Here is a 20835-nt window from a genome sequence, read left to right as displayed (position 1 = left end):
TCTCTCTCTCTCTCCCCCCCAGTCCTACTCTACCTACCTGACATATATATACACCCACATTCGCCTCCCATCCACTCACTCACTCTCTCCCTCCGGGGTGAATGCTGCGCACGCGCTGACCGGCGACGACACGATGCCCCGTTGGCTGTGCGAGCTACACCACGTAGCAGCTTCTCCCCAGGAATATCCGTGAACACAATGGCCGCATCTCTGCCCGTCGAATCTTCCATCTGGTGGTCACTGGTCCTGATCATAGCTGCCTGCAGATTGTACGTCTACTACATAGTACCTTCCAGGTTATGTACATCTTACTTTCACCTTACTCATGCTGACTATGCCACCAGCATCTCACGAGGCATTGCCCGCAATGGGAAATATCAAGCCGATGATGTCGCTATCGCCGTGGCCCTGTGCTTTTACACCGCCTTCATCGTCACCATCAATCTTGTCGCGAGGAGCGATAGCAATCTCCTTCCCCCCGGTTTCGACGTGTCTTCCTTGACCGAATCAGATCGACAAGACCGCATCTATGGAAGCAAACTGATTCTGCTGCTGGAGAATTGTCAAAATGCCACCATCTGGCTGACCAAAGTTGCCATTCTGGTTCTCTATCTGCGCTTGTAAGTACCTGCCACGCATCTGTGAACGGGAACAAGCTCGCTCACACCTACCTACCTTTCCCCCTTCAGGACAACTCTCCGCTGGCAGCACAATGCCATTCGAGCCCTCCTCGCCGTCGTCGTGCTGTTGTACTTTGTCATGACCTCTCTGTACCTGGGAGTCTGGTGTCGGCCCTTTTCACAATACTGGGCCATTCCACCCAACAGCTCCCAATGCAACGCTGCAACCAACCACTTAATCACAAACGCCACCTTTAACCTCGTCACCGATCTCATTATGCTGGGAGTTACTGCTCCGCTCTTCTGGGGTATGCATTTGCCATGGAGGAAAAAGATTCCTCTGGTCGGAGTCTTTTCCCTCGGCATCTTCGTCGTCCTGGCCGCCATTCTGAACAAAGTATACTCCTTTACACAACCATTCGGCACCAAGTGGCCCTTTTGGTATGTTCGGGAGTCGTCTACAGCCCTGTTAGTTGCCGACCTCCCCTTCGTCTGGGGTCTCTGGCGGAGAATCTGTGGTTTCAAGACCTCTGTCGCCGACTCTGAGAGCATCACTAGGCGAGCCACCATCATCGATGCCGCCACAGGAGGAGGAATGGGAGGAAGCGACGAGAGTCGCCGCAAGCACAGCAACACACATCACAACCCCATGGAATTCATCACCGCATGGCCCCTTCACAACCACGACGATTCTGATGAAAAAGAAGATGGTGACCTCGAGTGCGAATTCCGGCGACTGGGAGCTCGACACTTGTCATTATCCGAATTCCTCTGTGAAGATGGTGGCACAGGCAGGGACAGGGACAGGAGGAGGAGCAGGGGCAGGAGGCAAACCTTTCACACGACTGCTAGAGGAGACGAAGAGAAATGTGATCCCATCATGATGAGGCCTCCTCCTCCCCCTCCTTCTCTGGGCGCCGCCGACGCCGTGCTCATTCAGCATACCCCGCCCCGCGACCTGGTCCGAAGGAGCGGATCTGGTTCTCCTCCTCCTCCTTCTCATGAAATCAGGTCGCAAAGGTCGTCATCATCATCATCCTCGTCATCAACCTCCCCGCCGCAGCCACCGCCAGCACCATCTTCTCTGCCGTCTTCCATGGCTGATAGTTGTCTATCTGCCAACTCGTTTGTTTGATGATGATGATGATGATGATGATGATGATGATTCAGCTGCAGATGACTCGCGGACACAACCTCGATCACTGCATTTTTCCCCCTCTACTTTTGATATGCTTATTACAGAGATACCCCCCAATATGCGAATATGTGAAATGCGAAATGCGAAATGCCTTTTTTTTTCTTTCTTTTTGTCTCCTTTTTTTCTCACTGTTGTTTTCTCACTGTTGTTTTCTCACTGTTGTTTTCTCACTGTTGTTTTCTCACTGTTGTTTTCTCACTGTTGTTTTCAGTATACGTGCTGGATGGAAGGATGGAAGGATGGATGAATGGAGGAATGGAGGAATGGAGGAATTACACCTTACACATGTATGATATACTACATGTACGAACGATGATGATAATGAGCATGAATGTATAACAAGAGAGCAGAATCAATCTATCCATATCATTGCAAAGGTACAGCCATGTAGGTAGAGGAGTTTAAGCCTGAATTTTCAATACCTCCTATAAAAGTGAGCTACCTGGGCTCAGAATCTTCCCATGCTCTCGAGAAGCTACATAGCTACCTGTACCTCCACTACATCATCAGTAGGTAGGTAGCGAGCTGAGTCCCCCCTTCCCCCTTCCCCCCTCTCTCTATACGCATGCTCGGGGGACCAACTTTTCTACATCACTTATTTGCTCTTGGCTGCAATCAGTGGAGAGCCCCGCTGACTCGCTTCGGGCGTGTCTGCATGCACCGCCTTACTCCCCTTTTCGCGCCACGTGCTCACCGCCGGAATGTTGGCAAACATCCGCTCTTCTTCCGTCTTGTACGCGCGAGGCGTCAGCTTGATAAGCGTGTGCAGCGGCACCTCCATCCAGGGTGACTTTTCCTGCGACGAGCCCATAAAGTAGGCGTAGATGCACCGCAGCACCGCCTGGTGCGTGACAATCAGAATGTTCTCTGACCTCTCCAGCTCCATGATGATTGGCTCCAGGCGAATCACCACGTCGCGATAACTTTCACCCCCCAAATACCGATAGTTGTACTTGTCGTCGTCGCGAGCTTGGAAGTCTTCCGGGTACTTTTGCTCAATTTCGGCGTACGTGAGGCCATCGCACACACCAGAGTCCAGCTCGTCGAGTGCTTTCCAGCTGAGCTTCTCGTACGGCAGGTATCGAGCCGTCTGCGCCGTCCGCTTCAGTGTCGACGTCCACACGGTCAGTGGTCGATCACCGGCCGACCGTTTGACGAGCTCGGGCAGCGCTCGGGAATATGCTTGACCCCTCTCCGACAAGTCTGCATCGCCGCCGATTTGCCCACTGAGGTTGTACATGGACTCGCCGTGCTATCATCACCACGTGGTTAGTCAGGGATTCTCCGCAAACAAACTCAACCTAGATTTCCCTTACCCTGCTGATCCAGATGGACCGTGGTTTGATGTGCAGATTCATCAAATAATACACCACTCGAGACTGGAGATAGTCCTGTATCCGGTTGATAATGACCTGTGAACCCACGTCGATGATCTTGCAGTATGTCAAATCCGCCTCGTCCTCGTCCAGTGTCTCATAGACCCGCTCGTACATCTTGATACGCTCGCGGAAATCTCTGGCAGCCTCTTCGGGATCCTGGCCCACGTAGTCGGGGCTGGTCGTCTTCACTTCCAATATATTGCTCATGATGATGTCCTCACTGTCACACTTGCTCTCGACGAAGAGCGTCTCGATGCCTTCGGAGTCGCAGCGCTCTTTGATCCACCGCCGCCGAGCCTTGGTGCTGTTGGTGGCATCGAGAATGGCAATGAGATTGCTCGGGTGCTTGAACCAGTTGCACATGTCTACCACGGCGGCCTCAGCTGCAGCCTTGCGGAGCCGTTCGCCCTCCTTGTTGGATGTATCGAAGAACGAAGCATTGGGCTGCGGAGTTGCAGTGCGGCGGTAGTTACCCACGTTGAAGCACTTCGCAGTGATGCTGAGCCAGCCAAGATAGCGAACGACTGCAACATGAAGTCAGCAATAATGCATGTATGAACCGATGAGGGCAGACAGAGCATAGCCAGCGCATACCCTTTTGTGCTATCAAACTCTTGCCTCTTGCTGGCAGCCCCACCATCACCACACATATCCTCGTGTCTTCGGCCTGAACACCCACACCATTAGCCGTCGTTGAGTTCCCCCGAGTGCGCATCGCCGGTCGCATGAAGTCTCCCGGCGACGACTTTAAGAGCTCCGGCTTGTACTGCTCCACGCCGTTCGTCAGAGAGGCACCATTGGTGTCCGCAGCCATGGCGGCTCCGCTGAAGCGACCAGAAGGTAGCCCGAGGCCGGTGCGTGCAACGCCGCTCGATTGATCGTTACGCTATGTCGTTCGGTCCCGTCTCCTGGGCTCGACCATGCAATGCTGCTTGCTGAGGCGTTCTGTTCTGTGTCGAGAGAGTACATGTACCTTCGGTAAGGTACGGTGGGGAGAGAGGACCTAATGTGCCGAGCCAGGTGTGAGAGGTTTGTCAGAAGAGAGCGTGCCTTCCGAGCTCCAGTGGAGTGTGTGTGTGATGGTAGGTACTGAGCTGTGGAGGTCAGGTAGTTGCGGTATTATTTCGTAGCTGCATAGCCCGAAACCGACGAATACAGGTCGGGTGGTGACGGTAAAACTAAAGCAAGTAGGCGCCGGGTGTCCAATGCGCGACTTGCTAAATGTCAAGACAGACGGAAGTCAAATCCCACATACCGCTATAAAATAATTACTCGTTTCCACTGAGCTGGCTCGAGTATGGAGGCCACTCCCTCCTTTGCTGCTGCCGCCGCTGCCGCTGACGCTGCTGGAGCTCATGTTCGAGACGTCCCAAGTGCGTACATGAAGCCGAACGCAGTGCAAATGTTGATACAACAAGAGGACCTGTTCATCAGCGTGGCTGGCAGGACAAGAGGGAAAAGTGAAAGTCAGCAGCACGTCCTACACCACCTGGTCATATATAGAGGTAGCTTGTGCCAATACATGGGCACCCACTACCTGGTTTGAGAGGCTGTGCTGTGCTGTGCTGTACTGTGCTGTACGATCGGAAGTCATCGGTATCGCCATCGATCTAGCGAGCACTGTGTATCCAATAGCACGATGATGGTCGTAGCTCTAATGCCAGGCTAGCCATCCATCCATTGAGACGTGTTGTATGCCATGATACCTCTATGTGTCGCGAGCATATCCGCCTTGGTGGAAAAATAAATTAAATTAAACAACTTTAGAATTACTTGGTCTACGGGAGAGGAAGCAGAGTCCGCTTATCATCGAGGCCAACTTGTCGTAGTATAAGGTAAGGTACCTAAGGTACCTACTCTTCGTGGAAGCTCGAAGCCCAGCAAGCTCACTCCTTGGAGACCACAACCTGGAAACGAGGCATCCAGTACGATATTCTTGCCAAGATCACGCGTGAGTGGGACAACAGCCGTTGCGTGTTGAGTTTCGATAAGTCGCTTTTTGGGATAGGTCCCCGTTGCCCCCCCGCTGACACTCGCGCGGGATTGGCAAGGTCCTGGCCTGGCCATGGTATATACTCGATTGAGGAATAAGATCACTTGCGGCATTGCTCCACGTATTGAAAGTCCTGGATATGCAGAGTGACACGATATGTCGTAGAACCTTGGGAATCGACCGAGCATTACTACCTACGCTCCCTCCCTTATGCACAATTATGTCGATATCGCGCCTACTAGCTACGTCTGTAAATGATATGCACATAGCGTCTAGGCGCTTCCTGAAGCTAATACCGTTCTACTACTTTTCGTATCTACCTAGGTAGGTATACATATACTTACCTTATCTTTATCTCGGCAATTGGGAAGGAAAGTAGTATATCTCTTGTATGTTGTTCGAAGTACCCGCGGGTGGCGTAGGGAAGCCATCGAGAATGAACCCAGCGTCCAGTGAAGACACAGCCAATGCCATCCAACTTACGAGAGTACAGGAATCCTCATTCGGGCGAGAGCAGGGTGTGGGAGGCAGTTGATACCGCGTCGTTCCGGGGATGGCACGAACATCCTGCCAAGTGTTCTCAGATGCTGGTCAACCAAGGATCTTCCAGCAACTGTCATGCCGTTCTGGGCTTCTCAGGTTGCCACTGCTGATGGGACGGAAGAGCGAACCACAATGGGCGACTGAAGCTTCAGTATGGAGGAAGTCAAGGCCTTGAAGCAAGTATTGCATGAAGTACTTGACGAGTACTTCCGGGAGAGGTCGCGCAGTGCCATGTAGCCTTTGAAACTGGGACATGGTCGCATGCAGAGGCTCATGTACGATACAGTAATGTCGAAATCCATTCGCACGATGGAGGTAGAAGACGTCTAAGCTCTGTCGTATGTTGAAGCAACCAGGATGAGAGGTGCTAAGGCCCGATAGATGGCGATTGACTGTCTCCTCTAGGTTCGCCTGATCAGGAGAGGTGCGGACGTACACTTTGAGTGCCACGTATGAGGAATCACGAAAAATTTGGCAGTACATAGATACAGCGAGGAAAAGGAGCGACGGCCGTATATGTACTTATCTGGTAAGATCACGACGCAGCCAGACGGTGGATGTAACACCATATCCGAGCTTGCCAAGCACAGAATAGCGGGCGTTCAAGGTGTCACCGATATGAACGGGATAGAAATGCTCCGCATCATAATCGGGCAGCGTCTCTTCTTCAATGGGCTTTGAATGTGATGTTGTCGCTGATGTAGCCATGTCGCGTCTGTCTGTCTGTAGTGGGAAATGAAGGACGCGAGGAACAATTGATGATCGCAAGAAATTGTCGTTTTGATCTAGTCGCAGCTGACATCGTGACGGATAAATGTAGTATGAAGCTCGAGGTAGACGTCTCGCCAAACGCCGTAGCATGATTTCTGGAGCGACATTAGGTAGAATGAAATGTTGTTGAATTTGGGACGTAGAGGCGCCCGGAGGGTGAACTTCCGATGGCTATCTTACATAAGCTACATCCTGGTAGAGTGATATGTTCGCTTAGCAAGCCGAATCTGAAGCATAAGACGAAAAAGATAGGTAGTCGCTTATTGATATTATATGTAGATAGAGGGAATAAGACTATCTATATAGACCTAGGGAAGAAGAGGAGAACCATGTCCTGAATCATCAGATGGTGCATGGATTCAGCACATAAGTGTAGAAATCAGAAATTCGGAAATGTTCGGCATTCCACTCAACACCTGGTATACTACCTCCTACATACATGGTACTCGATTGAGGAATAAGACACTTGCGGCCCTGCTCTACATAGAAGTCCTGGATACGCTGTTACCTATCTTTGCTCGCAATAGAGTGCTAAGCCTTCTCAACTTCACCATGGACAGTGCTGTGAGTGCCGTGCATTTACCCGTCTTGGGAGGAGCGACACTCATGCGAGCCATCCCTCGTGGTATACCTGCCTGTAGTCTGATGAGAACTTGATTATTCATGGCTAGAACTAGGTAGGTAGGTGCCAGGAAGTAGGTATGCTTCGGCGTTGTCGACGTCCCGCTTGAATACATGTATCTGGATACGAGGAGACACCCCATGTTCTACTCAACATTTCCCACCTACATGTTCCTAGACAAAGGTTATCACCAGTTTAAAGCACGAATAGTGAGGTAGATGCTGCTTTATACGCGTACCTAAGCTAACAGACGGGTGGGAACGCGCTGCCTGTGGGCACTCAGCTGTCGGGGATGCCGTGCACATGAATCCACAGCCACAGTAAGGTATTTGCTCTTGTACGTTATTTGTGAAGTCGCGAGAACGTGCTCTATACCTTAGATACCTATGTAACTGGAGGTAGGTAGGGTGTGTCGTAGAATGCAGGGTCGACCGTTCTCCGTGATACGATGATGTTCTGGCACCGTGTAACAGCCGCTCCACGTTCAAAAGATGTCAACCTAGTGAGACCTGACGCATGGACCATCGAACTGGAACTAACTAGACGAGAGAGCGAGAGAGCTTGAAGCAACATGCATCTACTGTCTTTCTCACTCATCCACATCTTGTGAAGAGCAGCGCAAATCCCGTCCATTCACTTGTTTGGTCATTACCTGAGGTACTGAAAGCCCGTGCAAGACAGGAACAACCACACCCGGCCCGCGCCTGCCTGTCTGCCTGCCTACCTGCCTGCCTCCGCCGAAAGAACCTGACTTGCAGCTCGACAGCTCAAGCTGCTGCCGCCTCTCTCTCCCTTCATTGCCTTCACCACGCAACAACGCTCGACGTTCCCACCCCCATCCTCACCCCTTCCATCTCATACGGACCCCCCGCTCTCGAGATCACTGCCGTCCTCACCGCCGCCGCTGCCGTCACCCCCGAGAATCTTCCAGCGAATATCCGCGCACTTCATGCTTTCTGGACTCTACCCACTCACATACACCCACTTCTGGTGAGGACCACAACCTTTGCCTAGGCAGCCGCAAGACGGCAAGATTCAGCTGCGAGTGGTCGGTCCGCGTGTTTCGCGGCGCCTGGCGCTATGGGGAGGATCAAGAAGGTCGCTACTGAGCGGCACACTGCCACGCTCTCGCCGTTTGTTGATGACTTTGTCAAGCACTCCACCGAGTTGCCGCTTCATCAACTACCTGCACACCTCGAGGCATTTCCACAGCACTGGCCATTGCCGAGAGGCGACCTGTATCACTGGATTCCCCTGCTGGATCGATTTGATCATGTCCTAGAGTTGTTCAATAAAGAGTATGCGCTCAACAATGGTCCTCAGACACAACCGTTCGAGAGGCGGCTGTTGGAGAAGGGTGATGCTGAAGAGAACATGCCGTATCCCGCCGTTGGTGGCCAGACACATGAACTCGATGCAGCTGGCTACTCGTCAGAGGGCGATCGGGAGCTGGTGGAAGCGGTGCTCCGCTTTACACGACTGTTGCTGGAGCACTGTGGCAATCGCAGCTTGTACGCCAGTAGCACCCATATCAACGACTTGCTCCACACAACCTCATTGAGCTTGCTCCAGCTGTGCTTAAGACTTGGTCTGCGGCTTGCGCAGCGATATCAGGTTGCTCGGTATAAGAATCACAACCCAACGCATCAAGCGGTGCTCCTTGCCAACCACTACAACATCAACATCGACAATTTGCACAAGATCGCAATGCCGTTCCCCAAACCGCACAGTGCAGCGAGTAGCTCGGCATCAACGCCTGCCAAAGCAAAGGACAAAGCGACGCAGGCCCCTTCCTTCGTCCCAGCAGATCTGATTTCCATTGCTAAAGATCCGTTACCAGTGACTGTTCGCAAAGAAATCTCAGCCGTGACGATCAGCTATTATGAGCAGACGCAGCCCGCAGCGCCTTCTGGGCCCCTGTCGCAACCGAATGATACGGTGCCCACAACACCCACACCAGCGAGACGGACGTCTAACTTAGGACCCTCACGCGATCGACCAGCAACGGGCGACAGGCTTCCCTCGAGCGACGACGCATCTGCCATGGTCAGCAAAGGTCGTGATAATGAAGGATCCTCATCGACGGCGCCCAAATTGTTCCAGATTCCGTCCACCAGAGTTGCACAGTCTCCGGCGTGGGCATTGGTTAGAGATTCCATACCCAGCGTTCCGAATGAATTGCGATACGAACTGCTCAATCGCATCCGCATTGCCAAAGCATTTTCTTCCTCAGATATCAGTGCTCAGGAGATACTCGAGCTTCGGTTACTTGCTATTGCGAATCTAGCATATGCTCTCAGCGAGGGCAAGTTTCAAGATCGAGTAGGCCTTGCCGACGCCGAGGAGCCGAGAAGATTCCACCTTGCTCAGCAGTTGTGCGATTTGTTACAGCCTGCCGCAAATGGTCAGACAGCCTTGACACTGCAGACAGAGACCACGGTTGTCATGACCTTGGAGGCGCTGACCAAGACTCGGCACAAAGTGTCTGAAGTGGCAGACGCTCTTGCCATCTCCGTCAACCATGGCGTCTTGTACTATGAGCTGCGTAAGGTTGTGGCTACCTTAGCTGAGCAGCAGAGCGTTGACAAGGCGGCCGAGCTCGATGAGAGCAAGTGGCGTGATGCGGTTTTCGATCTGGTCAATAGTCTGCTTCAGTCCAACGCGCAAGCTCGATACGGAGAGAAGATGGTGGCCGCTGGGATCATGGGCATATTGGCAGAAGCACTCACCCTGCGCACCTCGCGTTCCGAGCGTTTCTACGAACGCATATTGCAGTTTTTCGACAGTTTCATACACGGCATAGCCAGCGCCTTTCAGACCCTGGCCGACATCAAGGGTCTCGATACCATTGCCGATCTGACTGCCTTCCAGGTGGAAACAGCACTCCAGCATGCGAGTAGCGGTAATGGGCTCCCACAGGCGCACAAATCCAAAGTGGTCGACTACGACATTCCGTTCTACCAGCAATCTACCCTTCGCCAGGTCTTCAAGAACACTGTGCACATGTTCGAACACAACACAGGTGGCCATGATCGCTTATTGAGAAATCTGATTGACACCCCGCAGGTTCTTGGTGCTTTGCGCAGCGTGATCGAGAACTCGGCGATCTTCGGTGCGAATGTATGGAGCGGCGCGGTCAACATTGTCAGCAGCTTTATACACAATGAGCCCACGAGTTATCAGGTGATTGGCGAAGCTGGTCTCAGCAGGAGCTTTCTAGAGTCTATCACCGGTCAGAAGATTCCTGAAAACTTGCCATCGCCCGGCGAGATCGTGGCTGCGTCCGAGACCGCTAGCATTGTGGCAGACGGCTCTGGTCATATACTTTCTCCCTCGATTGCTGAGATTCTCCCCGTTGGAGAAGTTTTATGCGATGTGCCAACGGCCTTTGGAGCAATTTGCTTGAACGAGAATGGTATGCAGCTTTTCCAGGCATCCGGAGCGCTCGTCAAGTACTTTGGCATATTTCATTCACCGACACATGTGCGTGCGATGGAGGACGAAGGCCAAACTGCTACCACGATTGGACACTCGTTCGATGAATTGGCGCGGCACCATCCTCGACTCAAGGCTCAAATAATGTCAGCCGTATTCAACATGCTCAAGCGTGTCAAAGAGCTTACCGCCATCTTGTCGCAAGCAAAGCACGCGGGCGCCAAGCTATGGGAGAATGTCGACGGCAAACTAGTTGTCTCTGGCGGTAGTGCTGCACTCACACCTGCCCTTCCAAGGTCCGTAGAACAGGTTGCGTCGAGCGATACGATCGAAGATGATGGCACTGAAGACGAGCGAGAGCGTGCGCCCGCCATACCCTATCTCAGCGCAGCCTTCAAATTCCTGGAAGGATTTTTCCACAACAACAGCATGTGCAGCTTGTTCTGCGAAGAATCGGGCGCCGAACTCCTCCTCGACCTTGCTATGAGTCCGAGCAACCCGTATGATATGGTTGCATTTCCCCTTTTCAGCAAAATCGCTCAAGTTCTTAAGACGATGTGTGAAGCCAAGGCTGCATTGGTGTTGCCGAGCATTATCAGAAGGACTCAGCAAGCCACCAGTAGCCTCAAGCCCTTTGCCAACATCGACACTAGGACATGCTCCTTCTCAGGATTCCTGGATGTCTCACGGCCCAGAACATCAGCTTTGCCGGAAGGCGTGGATGGAACCACGATCGTCAAAGCTCTGCTCTCCACGCACATGCTGACTCACATTTTGGGTCGCACCATGGCACCCCCTCCGTACACTTTGCGACATGGTAGTCAAAATAATCACCTCTTCAGCAGTCTCAACTTCACGGATGTCTATCTTGAACTTGTGGATGACCTCAGCAAATTACATGCAGCCTGTAGCTGGGAGGGTCTGCTTATGCTACGTGACATGTCCGATCAAGTCATGAGCAAGACAGAGCCTCGTGCGTTCAACATGCGTCGAATTGACGCGAACGGACACGTCGAGCTCGCAGTCGATCGCAATGATTCTGCACGCTATGGTCTCAACACGTCCGCCGACCCCGTGCCCAAGGAAGGCCAATCGCGCGAGTCTGTCCTTGGCATGAAGAATTCCCGTACCATCCGGTACCTCCTGAGTCAAGTACCGATGGGCATTGAATCATTCTACCACTCCCTCGGCCAGGCCATCGTGACGAAGCGAAGCGAAACAATTGTCAGGCAGCACGCCATTCTCGTCGCAGAACAGCTTGCCCAAGCCATTATTTGGGAGATCGACTTCAGGCGCAACGAGCGCCACGAAGAGATCCTGGAAACAAAGTACATCTGCCAAGTGCTGAAGATGATTGGTCGTATGCTTCTTCGAAATTCGTATTCCATGGAGGCTTTCGGTACCAAAGAGGCTCTGACACTGGTCATGACGAAATTTTACAGTGCGGGCGGGTTTGAAAAGCTGAATGGTTACCTGGATCGGTTTGTGCAGCTGCTTGTCAAGCAGTCCGAGAAGGACAAAGTGGATGCTTCGGTCAAGGATGCTATTGCGGCCATATTGACCTTCTATGGCCAGATTGTGCGCCCCAAATGTATCACTGAGGCTGGTCAATCCTCCATCATTGCTCTCAGAGACCGTACTCAGCCAGATTATTTCCAGCCTGGACAGTTTCTCGTCGAGGTGCGGCGTGCAATCTTACCAGCAGTCAGCAAGATTTGGCACTCTGACCAGATTGACTCACTCAGCAAAGCAAATGTCGAGTCCATAATCAGTATTCTGCGACTCGTTCTGAAGGCTGAAGGCGAAGAGCGTGCTATCAGGCGCTCTGAAAATGTGAGCAGGCGTGTACTGGCCCACAGGCCTGAATTCAAGCTTTTTGGCACCCAACACCTCGGCGCATTGACAGAAGCAGGCTTCGACGTCGTCCTTAGCCGTGAAGCACTGTATCGTTGCTGCAACAGCCAACACCTCGCAGAGGCATACTGTAAACTGAGACAAAAGGATTCTCTCGTTCCACGCTTCCCAATTCCCGAAGGAGAGTCTGCGGCAGGAGGCGATACTACCAATCGGCGCCCACAGTCTGACGCTCAGACACAAACTTCGACGACACAAGGAGATGCTGGCAGCAGTGTCAATACGGACGATGACCATAGTCGAAGCAGCATCCACACTGACGCGCTTACAATGGATGTGGATGGCAACTCGCGCCTTGTCCTCTCCTCCGACGATAATACCTCAGAAGACGACTTTGGGACGCTGGGTCGTATCCCCGACGATATGCAATTGGACACGAGTGATCTCGTCGCGGCCATTGGCAACCCTGCAGCACTCAGTATACTACAACCCATGAATGCACCTGGTCCAGGACTGCCGGCCGAGGACAGTCATCAGCCTTTCGTCACGATCGATGATCTCAACGACGATCGTGATGAACTACGTCAAAACCTCATAGACCAATGTCTCAATGTGCTCAGTACACAAGATGGTATCACCTTTGAGCTGGCCGATCTGATTCAAGCTGCGGTAGCCAAAGCTGGCGACGGCGCGAACCCTCGAGCTGACATTGGTACCACATTGGTGTCTTCATTGCTGTCCTTGCAGGGTGAGGAACCCAGTGCTGACTCTGGGAAGAAGATACATGCATACGCTCACCTGGTCGCGCTCATCCTTCAGGACCGTGACTTCTTCGACTCCACATTGGATGAGCTCAAAGAGAGTTTCGACAGTCTGGTTAAGTGGGTACTGCTGGAACCCGAGCAGAAGCCAGAAGACGCTCCCTGGATTGAGATGATTCTCCTTATCATCGAACGTGTGCTTGCAGAGGATGAACAGCCCATGGAAGTTGCGTGGGTCCCGCCGCCGAGCGATGAGCCTTTGAAACCTTTGCCTACGATCACCCGGCCAGATCCCGTAGTCTCGTCGGAATTGCGCACACAGCTTTTCGATGCTCTCGAAGGGCTCCTACCGAAGGTGGGTAAGCACAAGTCGTTGGCATTGTCAGTATGCCGAGTGCTTGTCGTCTTGACGCGCAGCCGAGACCTGGCCATGCGATTGAGTGCCAAACAGACTCTGGGGAAGCTCTTCCTCATGGTGAGACAACTCGGGGCACCTCTTGACGACAAGCTGCAAGCCTCTTTCCTGTTAATTCTGCGACATATTGTCGAAGATGATCAGACCGTTCGTCAGATCATGAGAGCCGAAATCAAGGTGGCATTCGACAATCATCGCTCGAGCCGAGCCATGGATACATCGTCGTATACTCGCAATCTCTATCACTTGGCGATTCGCAACCCAGATGCTTTCGTAGACGTGACGCAGGAGATGCTCGAAATCACACGCTACGATGGAAATCCCCACCGTGGGCAGCAGCTCGGTCTGAAGAGGCCAGCAGAGCCCGAGCCCGAACCTCCACGGTCAATTCCAGCATCTGCAGGATCTGAGATGATTGCCCCAGTTGCTGACGGTCAAAAGGCCACAGAAGTGAAGATGCCCAGCGTGGAGGGCTCAGATGGTATTGTGCAGTTTTTGTTGCGCGAGTTGTCTTCCTACAGAGAAGTTGCAGATCCAGTATCTGGTAGAGAGCCCCAACAAGATCTGTCGGGATCCGAAACTGCGACCGTTGACATCGAGATGGCTGATGTCTCTCCAGCAATCGCAAACTTCACGGCACTGCCAAAGCCACTCGACGCGAAGAGTGAGAAGCCCCCATTTAGGGCAGAGGAACACACGATCTACATTTATCGCTGCTTCCTTCTGCAATGTTTGGCTGAGCTTGTGGCGTGCTACAATCGCTCGAAGCTCGAGTTTATTAATTTCTCGCGCAAGTCGGATGCTCAGCCGGCAACACCATCCAAGCCACGTTCTGGCACGCTCAACTACCTCCTGAATGTGCTTCTACCTGTGGGCACGCTCGAACATCGGGACGATGTCGTACATCGCAAGAGAGCTGCGACATCCAACTGGACCATCAATGTTCTCGTGTCATTGTGTACAAAGACGCAAGAGCGGCAAGCAAGTGGTCTGCCTTCCTTCGATTCGATCGAATTCGAGAAACAGGAACCGGAGCTCACATACGTGCGCAAATTTGTCCTCGAGCACGCCTTGCGTTCGTTCAGAGAGGCCACTGCGTCTTCTGAACCGCTTGACCAACGCTACTCGCGCCTGCTGTCGCTGGGCGAACTATTCAACCGCATTCTCAATGGCAAGGTGGATCTGCAGAGATCTAACGTTGTCGCTGCTGGAACATTTTCTGCTCATCAACAGATAGGGCGATTGATGTATGAGAAGAACTTCATCGGTGCTTTCACGTCGGCGATAGCAGAGCTTGACCTCAACTTCCCCCATGCAAAGCGTGCTGTGAAGTACATCTTGGGCCCTTTGAAGCAACTCACGGAGCTGGGCGTCACTCTCAGCCAAAGCCCAGATGCTTCCTCCACCGATCCTCGCACCAGTACTGACGAGGACGAGATCTCGTCCGCCACATCAGTCTCTGACGATAATGAGGAGCGTGAACAGACGCCAGACCTCCTTCGCAACACGACCTTGGGCGAAGATGATGACGAGTCTGACGATGAGGAGGATGATGAGGACGATGGCATTGACTATGACGAATATGACGAGGAAATGGATTACGACGAGGAGGAGATGCCTGAGCATGGAGACGTCGTCAGCGACGAGGACGAAGATGGTCTCGGAGACTTGGGCGACATTGAAGGTCGACCAGGGGACATCGATATGGACATGGATGCCATGGAAGAAGATGATGATGACGAAGAAGATTCGGACGACTCTGACGATGAAGACGACCAAGAAGACGATGATGAGATGGGTGATGACTACGATCACGCCCATCTCGAAGAGGTCACTGGAGACGACGAGAATGCCAGCCTGGACGAACACGACGCCGATGAATGGGAGGAGGAAGGCATGGTGTTCGAACCACGCGACATGGTCGTAGATGGCGTAGATGGCGGCTCTCCTCATGGAGGTGCACTCGAGCACCTTGAGCACGTGCTCGGTGCTGACGACCCATCGGATCTGGGCGACCACGATCACGGCCACCTGGTCAGAATCGACATGGGCGACGGGGAGGAAGAGTTCTTTGATGACGAAGTCGCTCCGGAGGACGACGAAGACGAAGAAGAGGCTGATTATGGAGCGGATATCGTCTACGATGATGGCGAAGACGCTGATGGAGGGTGGGCATGGGACATCCAGCCGGCTGCCGCAGTGCTACGTGGCGCACCTCATCATCACCACCATCATCATGGTCACCTCCCTCGGGGTGGATTCACCGAGATGTTTGGGATGATGAACGACCCTTTGCGTCCGATGGGCATCAGATCTCATCGCTCCACGCCTAACGCGCGTGACGAAGAAGGAATTAACCCTCTACTTCAGAGATCTAACAGTTCGCGAGCGGAGCGAGATGGGCTCGAGGTAACAGCTGGTCGAGTGGGTGCACGTCGCACATTCCTACCGCGTGCAGGCCCGGAAGCTATCCTTCAGGAGCTGGTTGCCACGGTGGGCCCAAATGTCGGTGGACATGGAATCATCAACGTCAACATGGACGGTGCAGCCTTGCCGGGCCTTGAAGGCCTTGCGCCCACATTCACAGTGCACACGAGAACAGGCGCGCACGCTATGATCGACATTGATCCTGCCCGCCCTCTGCGCGAGCAGTTTGGCACACTAGCAGACGGTCGGCGGTGGGCAGAGATAATTCCCGGTGGGCACCTGCCCGAGCGCGGCAGTACTGGCAACGAAGAAGCTCAGGCTGTAGAGTGCCGGCTCGGCTCTACTGCCAGTCGGTGGCAAGAAGAAGCTCGTATGCTGTTCCCTGGGAAGTTCCACGAGAAAGCACTTCGTTTGATCAACATGCTTCTTCGCACCTTGGTACCAGCTGCTATGGAAGCTAAGAGAATTCGGGACAAGGAAGAAGCGGAGCGCAAGGCTGCCGCGCTGAAGGCCGAACAAGAAGCCCGCGTGAAGGCCGAGGCTGAGCAGGCGGAGAAAGACGCGCGAGAGAAGAGAGAGCGCGAGGAACGAGAAGCTCATGAGCGTGCTGAACAAGAGGCGAGGGCTCGCGCGCAAGCTGAGCAAGCTGCCGCCGCTGACGAAGCCACCGAGTCCAGCGGGATGGAAGGTATCGAACAAGGCCAAGACGACTCAACAGACGAGACGCAACCTCAGCCTGAAACGGGTTCCACCGAATCTGCACGAACAGGGCCACGGATTACCATTAGCCTTCGTGGCCGTGAGCTCGATATCACTACTCTCGGGATCGATCGCGAGTATATTGAAGCTCTGCCAGAGGATATGAGAGAAGAGGTCATCATGGCGCAATTCGCCGAGCAGCGTTCACAGGCTGTCCAGTCTGGAGAGCCGCAGAGTGAAATCAGCCGAGAGTTCCTCGAAGCTCTTCCCCCGGACATCCAGCAAGAGCTTCTGAGATCAGAGCAGTTCGAGCGTCGCCGTCGCGAGCGGGACGAGGAACGTCGCCGGAGAGCCCAAGAGGGCGGTCAGCCAGCGGCTGCAGCGCAACCTGACGACATCAATACCGCTGACTTTATGGCCACCCTCGACCCTGGTCTTCGTCAGGCAGTTCTGTTGGATTCCGACGAGACTGTCATCGCAGCACTTCCCGAGGCCATCCAGGCTGAAGCCCGCGCATTGTTCAGCGATCGTCGACCGCGTGGAGAACCTGCAGGTAGGCTCGGCCGTACCATGGAGGGCGCTGCTGCACGTGTCCTCAACGGACTTGGTGCTCCAGGGCGTGCAGAGGGCGCAGCTCGTGAGCCAAGTCGACCACGCCGACCAGTAGCCCAAATGCTAGACAAGGCGGGTATTGCCACGCTGTTGCGCCTGATGTTTGTCTCTCTGAATCACAAGGCGAAGAGTAATTTACATGGCATTTTGTCAGATGTCTGCAAGAATACGCAAAACCGTGCAGAGGTCATCAGCATTCTGCTGTCCATTCTGCAGGATGGCACTGCCGATTTGAACGCTGTTGAGCGTAGCTTTGCACAGTTGTCGCTCAGAGCCAAGCAGCCAACAGGACCAAAGACACCCCAGCCCTTGAAACGCAGTCTTACCGGACAACAAAGCTTTACGCCAACCACCGACTTGTCGCCGCTCAACATTGTGCAGCAGTGCCTAGGCACACTCAACGCACTGGCCGGCGACAATCCTCGTGTGCCATCGTTCTTCCTGAGCGAGCATGAGACCATTGCAAGCCAGAAAGCGACGCCTGCAAAGAAAGGCAAAGGTCGAGAAACCAGAGCTGCCAAGTTCCCGCTCAATGCCCTGCTGACGCTGCTTGACCGTAAGCTGATAACCGAGAATACTGCTGTAATGGAGACGTTAGCGTCACTTCTCAGCCAGGTAACGCAGCCGCTCACGATTTTATTGCGCCGCGCAAAGGAGGCACAAGGCGCTGAGTCGACGGAACCCAGCCAGCCAGCAGTGCCCACCGAGCTTCAGGGCACTGCTACAAGTACATCCGATGTGGCGATGCACGAAGCGCCTATCAGTGACACTGCGAACGACGCGCACGACAAGCCCATGACGCCGGTGGCCGACGCCGATGCCAAGAAGAGGCATCGCGACTTGGTGCCACCCGAGGTTCCTGAAGAGAACATCGGCTTAGTCGTGAACATACTCGCCGCTCGCGAGTGTCCTAGCAAGACTTTCAGTGATACTCTCGACATCATTAAAAACTTGTCCGCCATTCCAGGCGCGAAGTCAGTCTTTGGCAGGGAGCTCACAAGACAGGCGCAAGAGCTCGGCGACGCCCTGTTGGCTGACTTAGGAGAACTTGCTAAGCAGATCAACCTTGCCGCGACCGGTACTGATTTACAGGGCGTGGCTCTTGCAAGCTTTTCTTCTGCTGGCTCGAAGCAGAAGAAGCTCCTTCGTGTATTGGTCGCGCTGGATCACTTGTTCGACCCCAAACGCACGCCGCAGACTTCGATCACGCTCGACTCTAGCACTGAACAAAAGCTCAAGGACGACATCCTTGCCACCCTGTACCAGAGCTCTGCATTCCAGAAGCTATGGGAGAGTCTCAGCGTTTGTCTCACAGCTATCCGCCAGCGCGGTAACATGGTCAATGTTGCTACCATCCTGCTGCCGCTCATTGAGTCCCTCATGGTGATGTGCCGCAACGGCGCACTGAAAGAAGCGCCCGCGACAGTCACATCACCTGCCGATGCTAACGTTGGCACACCGCCCCCTGGCACAAGCATGGAGAACCTTTTCTTCACTTTCACCGATGAGCATCGCAAGATCCTCAATGAGCTCATCCGCAATAATCCCAAGCTGATGAACGGCAACTTGGCCGTGTTGGCCAGAAACTCGAAAGTGCTCGAATTCGACAACAAGCGTGCTTACTTCAGCCGCAAGCTCCACGACCGCCGTACCGAGGCCCGTGTCTCTCATCCGTCCTTGCAGCTGAACATACGCCGAAATCAGGTCTTCCTTGATTCATTCAAATCCTTGTATTACAAGACCGGGAACGAGATCAAGTATGGAAAGCTCAACATTCGATTCCATGGAGAAGAAGGTGTAGATGCTGGTGGTGTATCGCGCGAGTGGTTTGCTGCTATGGCACGACAGATGTTCAACCCTGACTACGGTCTATTCAATCCTGTCGCTGCTGATCGCACCACATTCCACCCCAACACACACAGCGGGGTCAACGATGAGCATTTCATGTTCTTCAAGTTTATTGGCAGGATCATCGGCAAAGCACTCTACGAGAATAGAGTGCTGGACTGCCATTTCAGCAGAGCAGTGTACAGAAAGATCCTGGGCAAGTCTGTGTCTCTCAAGGACATGGAGTCACTCGATCTCGATTACTACAAGTCCCTGGTGTGGATTCTGGAGAACGACATCACAGACGTGACCTTCGAGACTTTCTCCATCGATCTCGATAAGTTCGGTGTCACCGAAACCATTGATCTGATTGAGGGCGGTCGTGATATCCCAGTCACTGAAGAGAATAAGCATGAATACGTCCGCCACGTGGTAGAATACCGCCTCATCAAGTCTGTGCAAGAACAGCTGGACAACTTCCTTCAGGGATTCCACGAAGTGATTCCGGCTGAGCTGATCTCCATCTTCAATGAACAGGAGCTGGAACTGCTCATCTCTGGGCTCCCCGACATTGATGTTGATGACTGGAAGAACAACACTGAATACACCAACTACACGCCTACTTCCCCACAAGTGCAGTGGTTCTGGCGAGCGGTCCGCAGCTTCGACAAAGAGGAAAAGGCCAAGTTGCTGCAGTTCGTCACCGGCACCAGCAAGGTCCCACTGAATGGCTTCAAGGAACTCGAAGGCATGAATGGCTTCTCACGATTCGCGATTCACCGTGACTACAGCAACAAGGAGAAGTTGCCGTCCAGTCACACTTGCTTTAATCGTAAGTACCTGTCCTCCATCATCTTCCATGAACAAACCAACATATGCTGACTAAAATTGTGCAGAACTCGACCTTCCAGAGTACGATAGCTACGAGCACCTTCGACACCAGCTCTACACTGCCATCACCGCAGGCAGTGAGTATTTCGGCTTCGCATAGATGTAGTATAGATGATTGCAGCAGCACATGGGCGCCGGAGTTCAGGAGCCTCGATCGAAAGAGGTCTAGCAGCATTTGCATGGCGCAGATGGTTGCATTGTTTTTTTTTTGTTTCTAATTCGAGTGGCGGGTTGCTCGAAATGGTGTCGAATTGCAGGGTTTCGACCGGACTTTCAAACAGAATGTAGCAACAGCATAGCTCGTAGACAAGGTTGGAAGTGTACCGTTATGGATCTGTTCTCTTCTTCGGCCATTGCCATTGCCGTTGCCATCACCATCGCCATCTCCGTCGTCTTGTCGGTTCTGATATGCACCCTTCCTTCGAATTGATGGGCGTGGTGCCAATGTGATGTTCCGGCACGTGCCGACTTCGCCTTCCGTCATGCGACCTGACTGACCTCCCACTCTCCTCCAGCTGCAAGCACAGCCGACCCGATTTGACCTCTCGAAACAAGTGGAAGCCATCCATTTACACCACCAGACTCCAAAGCTACCTCCTACCGGTACCTGAGTTGTCCTGCAATATGATGACATGCTGCCATACTTGCCACATTGCTGCAGTCGCGCGACGGTGAACTAACTAGGCGCGCATCTGTGGACAACGAGTGGACACCGAGACAGAACGAACGTGCTATGGACTCGTCGACATCACGCACAGAAGACGTCCGCGTCCGGAATGTCGCATGTC

The 20835-nt window shown here is 53.3% G+C and overlaps 4 protein-coding genes across 4 annotated transcripts; 2 read left to right on the top strand and 2 right to left on the bottom strand.

The window, feature by feature from the left end:
• The first annotated feature begins 61 nt into the window (after positions 1–61).
• On the top strand, positions 62–1868 carry SEPMUDRAFT_75177 (uncharacterized protein). The gene is made up of 3 exons (XM_016910100.1): positions 62–269; positions 345–620; positions 690–1868. The coding sequence occupies exons 1-3, from the start codon at positions 199–201 to the stop codon at positions 1753–1755; spliced, it is 1413 nt and encodes a 470-aa protein (XP_016764362.1). The 5' UTR covers positions 62–198; the 3' UTR covers positions 1756–1868.
• A 357-nt stretch (positions 1869–2225) lies between these two features.
• On the bottom strand, positions 2226–4297 carry SEPMUDRAFT_145543 (6-phosphofructo-2-kinase/fructose-2,6-biphosphatase 2). Its single transcript, XM_016903119.1, has 3 exons — positions 3792–4297; positions 3135–3721; positions 2226–3070 (listed from the first exon to the last, which is right to left on the bottom strand). The coding sequence occupies exons 1-3, from the start codon at positions 4009–4011 to the stop codon at positions 2414–2416; spliced, it is 1464 nt and encodes a 487-aa protein (XP_016764361.1). The 5' UTR covers positions 4012–4297; the 3' UTR covers positions 2226–2413.
• A 1484-nt stretch (positions 4298–5781) lies between these two features.
• SEPMUDRAFT_33498 (uncharacterized protein) lies at positions 5782–6441 on the bottom strand (the record flags this gene model as incomplete). Its single annotated transcript, XM_016908541.1, is given in 2 exon segments — positions 5782–6254; positions 6273–6441. 2 exon segments carry the CDS (start codon positions 6439–6441, stop codon positions 5782–5784), a joined length of 642 nt encoding a protein of 213 aa, XP_016764360.1.
• A 1609-nt stretch (positions 6442–8050) lies between these two features.
• SEPMUDRAFT_145542 (uncharacterized protein) lies at positions 8051–20397 on the top strand. Its single transcript, XM_016903118.1, has 2 exons — positions 8051–19988; positions 20053–20397. Exons 1-2 carry the CDS (start codon positions 8207–8209, stop codon positions 20145–20147), a joined length of 11877 nt encoding a protein of 3958 aa, XP_016764359.1. The 5' UTR covers positions 8051–8206; the 3' UTR covers positions 20148–20397.
• The last annotated feature ends 438 nt before the right edge of the window (positions 20398–20835 follow it).

Source organism: Sphaerulina musiva, assembly GCF_000320565.1.
Source record: "Sphaerulina musiva SO2202 unplaced genomic scaffold SEPMUscaffold_1, whole genome shotgun sequence".
In the NCBI taxonomy this organism is placed as follows: Eukaryota; Fungi; Ascomycota; class Dothideomycetes; order Mycosphaerellales; family Mycosphaerellaceae; genus Sphaerulina; species Sphaerulina musiva.
Note: the sequence above shows the minus strand (reverse complement) of the source record. Positions and strands in the feature narration are given on the sequence as shown.

Coding starts and splice junctions, on each gene's coding strand:
- SEPMUDRAFT_75177 (XM_016910100.1), top strand. CDS start 199: ATGGCCGCATCTCTGCCCGTCGAATCTTCCATCTGGTGGTCACTGGTC. Junction 270..344: donor ATCATAGCTGCCTGCAGATT/GTACGTCTACTA, acceptor CTATGCCACCAG/CATCTCACGAGGCATTGCCC. Junction 621..689: donor CTGGTTCTCTATCTGCGCTT/GTAAGTACCTGC, acceptor TTCCCCCTTCAG/GACAACTCTCCGCTGGCAGC.
- SEPMUDRAFT_145543 (XM_016903119.1), bottom strand. CDS start 4,011: ATGGCTGCGGACACCAATGGTGCCTCTCTGACGAACGGCGTGGAGCAG. Junction 3,722..3,791: donor GAGTTTGATAGCACAAAAGG/GTATGCGCTGGC, acceptor TTCATGTTGCAG/TCGTTCGCTATCTTGGCTGG. Junction 3,071..3,134: donor GGTCCATCTGGATCAGCAGG/GTAAGGGAAATC, acceptor TGGTGATGATAG/CACGGCGAGTCCATGTACAA.
- SEPMUDRAFT_145542 (XM_016903118.1), top strand. CDS start 8,207: ATGGGGAGGATCAAGAAGGTCGCTACTGAGCGGCACACTGCCACGCTC. Junction 19,989..20,052: donor CAGTCACACTTGCTTTAATC/GTAAGTACCTGT, acceptor AAAATTGTGCAG/AACTCGACCTTCCAGAGTAC.